A 9,055-nucleotide genomic window follows, 5' to 3' on the forward strand; every position below is an offset into this window, starting at 1 on the left:
AATTTCACTCCTAAACTATGACATTCATTCTAAATTATCCTCCAAACTTGTGAATGTTTCAAATTCATCCTAATCTGTTGGTATATGCTAATCACACCTCACTTAATAAAATAATTAAGAAAAATGTTAAATTGGATGATTTAAAAAAAATTATGAGGAACTAAAAATATATAAATCATTTTCGTAAAGTTTCTAGAATGTGAGGATGTTTGATTCAAATAAAATGGTGGGAGATAAATACATTTCAGTATACAAAGAAAAGTCCATGCTAAGTTCACCAACCGTTTACATTTGAATTCGTTGACTTTCACCGTAACCAATAAGAGAATTTATCATTAATTTTAGGGTAAATTATACGTTTAGTACCTAAACTATTAGTTCTAGTCTATTTTAATAACTAAACTTTCATTCTTTTCAAAAACATACCCAAAGCTTAGTTTTTGTTTCATTTTAGTACTCTGTCGTTAAAAACTTTAGTTTTTTTTTCATTTTAGTAGCATTGTTCAAAATTTAACGTTAAGTTTTGGGGGGGAATTGAAAGTTTAGATGCTAAAACGGACCAAAACTGATAGTTTAGGTACTAAACACATTAAATTTTTAACGATGATGTACTAAAATGAAATGAAACTAAACGTTAAGTATGATTTTGAAAAAATTGAAAGTTTAGGTTCTAAAACTGATCAAAATTGATAGATTATGTACTAAACACATTAAATTTTTAACGACGGGTATTAAAATGAAATGGTTAAGGTTGTATGAGTTAGAATTTAGAGTTCGTAAGTTAAGGTATAGAGTTTAAAGTTAATAGTTTAAATGGTCAAGGTTGTGTAAGTTTTAGTTTATATAATCTTGCTTATTTTAATGATATGTATCTTATTTAGTGTTTAAGTTTTTTATTTTAGGTTGTATAAGATATTTTATAGTTTATAATTCAAGCTTTAGAGATTTAGGGTTTAAATAGTTAGAGTTGTGTAAACTTAAGTTTACATCACACTCTTTATTTTAATGTCACGTATCTTAATTAAGATTCAGAGTTTGTGATTTTAAGGTGTATAGGTTAGAGTTTATAATTCGTGATTTAAAGTTTTATGTTTAGGGTTTAAATAGTTAAGATTGTGTAAACCATCCCTGAACTATGACTCTCATTCTATTTTGATCTGTCAACTTTTGAACATTCCTATAACATCACTCAAAACCATTCAAAAGTTATGGGATGAAACTGGAATACTCAAAAGTTTTGGGAAGAATATAGAATGAGAGTTATAGTTTGGTGATGAATTTGGAATATTCAAAAGTTTAAGGATCAACTTAGAATAAGAGTCATGGTTAAGGGATGATATTAAAATGTTCAAAAGTTTGAAAACCAATTTAGAATGAGAATTATAGTGTAGAAATGTGTAGTATAATTAGCTTTGGGATAAATTACGTGTTTAGTTCTTAAACTATCAATTTTGGTTCGTTTCAGTACCTAAACTTTCAATTTTTTCAAAATCATACATAACATTTAGTTTTTGTTTCATTTTGGTGTCTCATTCAAGATTTAATGTTAAGTTTTGAAAAAAAAAATGAAAGTTTAGGTACTAAAATGGACCAAAATTGATAGTTTAGGTACTAAACACGCTAAGTTTTTAATGATCGGTACTAAAATGAAATAAAAACTAAATGATAGGTATGATTTTGAAAAAAATAAAAATTTAGGTACTAAAACGGATAGTTTAGACACTAAATATGTTGTCATTTTACATCTATATAAAGCTCATTTTAATGTCGTTAATGAGGAAACAACTGAGTAATAAAAAAACCTAATGTATTAAGTTCAGTGAGGACATTGAAAAGATTTAAAATACAATGAGTGAAATATGAGAAAGAGTAAAGTTCAGTTACCAAATTTATAATTTACACTTAAAATTTATATAATATTATATTTCTATTTAAAATAATTTAATAAATTTAATTTTTTATAACTATTTTTATTAATTTAATTTTTTAATTTTTTTATGTTTATTTTTTCTTGTTTTATATTTATTTATTTATTATATTTTAAGTAGAATGTAATTATTTAATCATCGTAGTGATTCGATTGACTTATTTTCTTTAAAAATATTATAAAGAAAAGTTAAATTGATTAAATTTTTAGATATAAAAAGGTAATCAAATTTTTAAAATTAAGATCAAATTAATAAAAGAATATAAATTTTAAAATTAAATATATATTTATCTAAGATAATATTAACGTTTATTACAATTTTAACAACAATAGCATCCGATTTCCTTAACGATTAATAATATTTTAGTTAATTTTTTGAAATAAATATTTATTTATAACCAAACTAACAATGACTTAGGTCAGGTTAACCGTCAATTTACACAGTTCGTATATAACAAGAAACATATTTGATAACAAGAAACATATTTGAAGCACATGTCGATCAAATTCATATTCAAGACAAGTTTGAGGGTCTAAAATGCAAAACTCCAAACTAAAAGGACTGTATTGTGTTCCATTTTTCTGCCACTGAATTTGCATTATAAACATTAATAGATCCATTCTAACCATTGCTCCAAGAACGCCATGTCAAACTAACCCTGAAACCTCTATTTACTTTCATCGAATACTAAATCCGTTTGACCTCGAAGACGATATCGATCGTACAAGAGACCTCCGAAGATCGTAATTGAGTTGTACCGACCATCATCCGAGACGGGAAAGGTGTGCAATTTTCTCCTCCAGTCCAAGAAATTTTCAAAGCAGGAAATTAAAGTGCATTTGTCTAAACTTTGTTCAGTATAGTTCAGGCATTCTCTCCTGCAATATTTGCCCCAACTTCTTATATAGAATTTGCTGCTCTTCCAATGTAAGGCTGCGTAACACCTAGAGAACACGAAAAGAAATCATAAGATCATATTCGGTTTTCGTACGAGAAGATCCGCCATGTTCCCGAGACTAGGAAAGAAAAAAGGGATATGGTATCTTTCGAAAAGATCTCGGATATGATGAGAAGATCGAAGGGTTTACCTCATTCATTATCATCTCAACCGTGTAGTCTTGGGGAACAATGAATGACTGATGATAGATGTATGCGAAAACAGCCATTACCATCTGGAAACAGGTATAGAAATATTTAAACTCGTATTAAGCTGTTAATCAATGCACACGAAATGACACGGTCGTGTTTCGGAAATCAAGTCATACAGCTAGAAGCTTGCCTGGCAATCCATTCTGTCGGTAAATCCTCCATGTCCAGGTATACTATCGCCAAAATCCTGCACCGCCGGAGAAAAGGTTGGTCAAGAAGGTACGAACGGGTATGGAAAAGTGCATTAACTATCCCGTTTTCCACACATTTTCAAACAACAAACGAAGCGTTGCACCTTAATCTTAAAAGCTCTCTTGAAACCACTTGCGAAAAAACCTCCAAATGGTGCGATAATCGACGCAAACAAACTTAGGCATAAAGCATGCCACTGAACTGGCAAAATCGCCACCTCTTTCCAGTGCAACTGCGACATGTTAAAACCAAATTACCAAACTGATCGTGTTTTGTTGGACGGATTAATACATAAATAAAACTAGCAAAAATCGATAACTAAGAAACATTTATGTAAGAGTTAAAATAGAATCAAATTCTCCCATTTCTCGATCACTCACCACCCATCCAGAAATCCATCCTGGCAAAGGATAATACTCCGGCTTAAAAAGTGGACCAGGATCACAGTGAAGCCAACCAGTTGATAAATCCTGCATGCATTTCAGTCATATGGACATTATCATTAGAGTATCCGCCTTTTTTATTTAAAATGAATGCATTCCACGGTGAATTACCTTCCTCGGACATGTCAACCATTGATATCGACCAAAGACATTTGCAAGCTGCATAAAAGATTCCTAGTAAATAACACCGATATATCATGGAATGAAAAGTTGTTCAAAGATTCAATCTATCTCCCTCTGATCTATAGGCTTTCGAACATTTACAAAATTTTGTTTTCAGTTGATGATCATGTACATCGGTTATCCTCGGATAATCGAAGTACTAGATTAAACCGGCTGATTTTTTTTATTCCCTGTATCATGTGGCAGAGTCAAACTACCATTGATGGCGCAAAGGATAGTGTAAAAAAACTTACCACAAATGCCGAGATCGTAGTTGCAACTGAAGCCCCAATGAAACCCTCCCATGTTTTCTTCGGAGATAGCTTGATCAAAGGAGTTTTCCCGAAAAAGAAACCAAAGAAATAAGCGGCAACATCATTGACAGCAATTAGTGATGCCGGGAGAAGGAACCTGAATAAAATCCAAGGCTTGTTTTGATTTCAGTAATGGGAAAATGTATAGCAATCAGTAACCAAGCTGTTAAAGACTAACTAATGAGATTTGCATGTTACCAGAAAATGCCTTCAAAAATGTTGGCCACGGTAAATGCGGACTGCGTGAAGACAACGATGAGAATCATGTGTGTCCATGCAAACTGCCCAAATTGATATTTATACATCTTCTTCTTTAGTGTAAGAATGAACCACATGACACCTGAATCCGAAACAAAATCGAAACCTTCTCAATCGGTGGAGAATATAAGATAAAAGCAACTTAAGACTATCACGAACCGACTCAAATTCGGTGGGAAAGAAATATAACATGAAACTTGAAGTTCAAGACAAACAGACAAATTAATCAACTCCATCATGATTGAAGGTAAGACGATTAAAACGAAATATTTGTTAATGGGCTTAAACGTAGAAAGAACATGTGTGCACTACTTATTTTCAAGGGCAAAATAAATACGAACCTGCTATGTATAAGAAATAAAAGATAAACATCTGATACTTGATGAGCTTACTAACAAGCCTATAGAAAATTTTATCCAAAGTTACTGTGTTCACAAGCTGGTGACTGAGAATGCGACCGTATACAAACAGCATAGCTGTGAAATAAAAGTGCCTGCACGGGCATAAAATTCCACCAGAAATATCAGTCTCGAAGATGCTACCGCAATATCGAGTTTGCGTTACGATTTTTCTTACCAGTTCAAGATCCTGAAACCCGGCAGGCGTTTATCTTCATGAGCTCTTCTGAGTAGACTGAAGAGCTCACTCGCCATGAATATTTGGATAACAACCACCATCGCCAAAATATAAAGGTGCCCCAAATAGATAATCAAGAGGAAGCCCCCCAGCATCCACATAGACGAGGATGCACGTATCCACATCGATCGATATTTGTTGTGATCGTTGATGAGCAAATGATCTCCGTTCGTTTTGCTAATCTCGACATTAAACTGACATCAAAGAACAGCACTCTTTCATATCAAGCGAGCACATCCAAACGTGCCATAGATGTTCAAACGTCGATTAAGTTTCGAAATCCATAATACAAGCAAAAGAGATTGATCAAAGAGCAAGTCACAAAAAGGGAATAAACCTTGATGTTCATTCATTGCTTACTATGTTACTTATCAGTGTCACCAAGACTCTCCATTTTCTCTTAAGGCCCAACTCGACAATTCTGTCATTCGCCGGACATCGAAATCGAGTATACACCAAAGTCCGGGCAACATAGCAACTTATTGGAACTAGATCAAAATCTTAATGAGGCATATATTCATGTAACAATACATACCACATTGGAACGTTTCCGGTGCCGAACTCGGGCGGAAGTAGGCGTAGTTGGTCCTCGGGCGGAAGTAGGTGTAGTAGGTGCAGAACCATGTTCCTTTTGCATTGCTCTTATCACTATACCACCTAATCTAACCAATTTTAAGACAACATAAACACCCCCAGCACTAAAAAAACACTTTTTTTCACATCAAAACAGAGAAATTTCAAGAAAATGATGAAATTTTAGCTAATGATATCATGCATTGATCACCTATTGAAAGACCCATTTCTATTCGTATTGTTTTATTAGTCTGGGATGATTACATAGTGTTATCCGTTCGAAAGAATCTTAACAAATTTACAATGAACGGTTAAACAACCGTACAGTCGTCGTGCTCGAACCCAGAATCCGTATTTTCATGCATAGAAACGGGACCCAAAATCCGACATTCTTCAAAACATAAAACGAAAATGGAAAATTCATACATGAAATGAATTGTTTACAAATGGGGGGAAACGGAAACCCAAAATCTATTGCCCATAATTACAAATAAGAAAGGGAAGCTTACAGTTTCGAATCCGAGAGTTTTTAAACGTCTTTTTGAATGCAACCCCAGAAATGTGAAGGATCGAATTGATTGAAAATAAGAAGAGAAAACAAGAAATGGAAGATTGAAGGATCAACTTCGGGCTTGCACCGATTCGTGGGAAACAAACAGAAAGTGGAGAGTGAAAGAACAATGGTAACTCTGTTTTCTGGACCCGATGAATTGGCACTTCCATGAACTGCCACGTAAGCTCCTCGAGAATCAGTGTAGGTTGTTGCCACGCGTAATCATCTCTCTCTTCCGATATCGTCCATAGTATTATGATAAGAGTAAATTAGAAACTTGGTAGTTAAACTTTAATCTTTCTCCTATTTCCCTTATTATACTTTAAATCTTTTCAATTTTCTCATTAAACTTAATACATCGTATTTTCTTGGTCACTCAACCGTTTCCTCGCTAACAATGTTATGAAATGACTTTTTCTTTATTTTTTAATGGTTAAATTATAAATTTAATCACTGAACTTTTGTAATACCCCAAAATTTGATGAGTGACTAAAATGTAAGTTTTAAAAGTTTAGTGGCTAAAGTATAAACTTTGAAAATTGTAGGGACTGAAATTTATAATTTTTAAAAGTTATATATTTTAGCATGTAAATGAACAATTTGGCCTAAAACAAGGATTTTTGTGTGAATTAGATTTTTGGTACGAGATTTGTGTTAAAAGCTATTTATCAATAAAGTTAGATAAATAATCGGATCGAGCCGAAATTTTATGAAAATTGGAAGGATGTTAGAAAAGGATTGGAAATATTATTTTCATATTTTATACCAGAGAAATTTTGCTCAGAACAGTGCAATTTTTCAGATTCGTCCGAACAGTGAAAATTTAGTGACTAAAATGAAATTTTAAAAAATTGAAGTGTCAAAATGAACAATTGAGAGATGAGAATTTTATAGTTGTTTTAATAATATTAAATTAGAGGGAAAAAATGGCATGGATGAAAATAAAAGGATTCATTAAAGGCAATTTGGTCATTTTGCAAGAAATGAATTTTTAATCTTTTAAATACAAGTGTAAAGGTTATTATATGCATAGAAAATTCAAGAAGTTCCTTCATGCTTTCTTCTTCCAGCCGTGGGTTATGTTTCAAGGTGAGAGAAAGTTTTTTTGTATCCATTTATGTTAGGAATTAAGGTTTGAACATGAAGGATAAGTCATCTACATGAAACCTTCTTTCATTTGACATAAATATTGTTATGGTTTTTGTTTAAATTCATCTTGAGTTGATGAAGGGGATATTGATTTCTTGTGTTTTAGGGATTATGAAGAGTTAAGTGATTTTAAAGAATTAGTTGTAAGAATTGATGAAGAATTTAAGGATGAAGTTAATGAAAATAGTTTAGATTTTGAATTTGGCAGTGAGTTTGAAAATTCACCAGAAATTCTATAAAAATTATTTGGAGGTGATTTTTATATATTATGTTCTTATATAAATATAGTTTTGTTTAAAATAAACGGAGATCAATTTTAATGTGTATAAAAAAGATATGATTTTTTAACCGAGGAAATGTCAGAAAACGAGCAGCAGATTCTGCACAAAACAGGTTATGTCAGTCAACTTTGAAAATTCACCATAAATTGTACAGAATAAATTAGAAGGAGTTATTTATATGGATAGATTCTTATTCGAGTCTATTTTTCAATGGAAGAAATGGAATTAAATTCCAGTGTGTATATCAATACAGAATATTGATTCTTTAAAGATAGTACAAGTTGTTTGAATATGAAAATTTTTAGAATTTAAGTTGAAATGGATTAGAAGATGAAGAGTAATGTTTAAATGTTGAGTATATTGTTGGATGCTTGGAATTAAAGTTAAATGGCAAGAGACCATTTTGAACAAATTGGAAATGTTGAGAAGAATTCTAAAGGAATTCATTTTAATGGTTAGATGGTGGAATTCGAAAGGTTCTAAAACTTTGGGGACTTGTTTACAAGTTCTTAAATAAAGAAGTATTATTTGGGTATTTTATTCAAGTGTTGGAATTTTAGTAATTAATGTACAATTATCATAATGGCGAAGGACCATTATGAATTAAAGGAAAAGTTGAGTTGAATTTTAGAAAGAATTTAAAATATGTGGTTTGAAATTATAATGGAGTTATGAGTTAGGTTGATATCGATTTAGTTATCGATTTTATTTTATAGATTTTCAAATGTCAAAATGAGTTTATGTTAGAATGATACTAATATGTAGTTTAAATATTTTGTGTTATAATTTGGTATTGTCAGATTACAATAAAACTAGCAATCCGAACGATCTGAAAGGAAAGGACAAAGCTTGTGACTAGTATTATCATATACAAGTTCTGTAGTGAGGCAAAGGTGAGTGCAGTTTATTTATTTAATTATTTTGATCGAGGATGACTTGCGATAAGTCAACCTCACATTATTTATTTCAAATATATGAATTATGTTTTGACTATGGAAGTATATCCGTAATATTGTTAATAAGTTTTATGAATGATTTTGGGTATGAACTGCCCATGTCATACTTTACGAATGTGAATTAAATATATTTCTGTTTATGATATGATTTTTTTATCAAATGATTACGAAATGACTAAAAAGCCAATTGTATGTTATATGGAGAGTCATAGGTACAATTGACATGATATTAGGTGGAGTGATTATCTGTTCTGATTTTGATATAATGTGGTGTACCGGAGTGTACACTAGTATATATATATATATATATATATATATATATATATATATATATATATATATATATATATATATAGTCTGATCTGAATGCACTTGGTGTGCATATTGTTATTTCCGATGTGATAGCATTGTGTGTGCTTATCTGTTCCGACTGATGATCTGATATCTGTATTGTGCACACT

At 31.4% G+C, this 9,055-nt stretch overlaps 1 protein-coding gene across 1 annotated transcript; it reads right to left on the minus strand.

Annotated features, from left to right (window-relative positions):
- Window positions 1-2,494: 2,494 nt before the first annotated feature.
- Window positions 2,495-6,233, minus strand: LOC120129540 (phosphatidate cytidylyltransferase 1-like). Its single transcript, XM_039147006.1, has 12 exons — window positions 6,165-6,233; window positions 5,618-5,780; window positions 5,023-5,276; window positions 4,788-4,939; window positions 4,387-4,528; window positions 4,129-4,285; window positions 3,824-3,871; window positions 3,650-3,739; window positions 3,373-3,501; window positions 3,208-3,264; window positions 3,017-3,100; window positions 2,495-2,872 (listed from the first exon to the last, which is right to left on the minus strand). The coding sequence occupies exons 2-12, from the start codon at window positions 5,717-5,719 to the stop codon at window positions 2,783-2,785; spliced, it is 1,305 nt and encodes a 434-aa protein (XP_039002937.1). The 5' UTR covers window positions 5,720-5,780; window positions 6,165-6,233; the 3' UTR covers window positions 2,495-2,782.
- Window positions 6,234-9,055: the final 2,822 nt, after the last annotated feature.

This window comes from Hibiscus syriacus, unplaced genomic scaffold, assembly GCF_006381635.1.
Source record: "Hibiscus syriacus cultivar Baekdansim isolate YM2019G1 unplaced genomic scaffold, ASM638163v2 tig00110503_pilon, whole genome shotgun sequence".
In the NCBI taxonomy this organism is placed as follows: Eukaryota; Viridiplantae; Streptophyta; class Magnoliopsida; order Malvales; family Malvaceae; genus Hibiscus; species Hibiscus syriacus.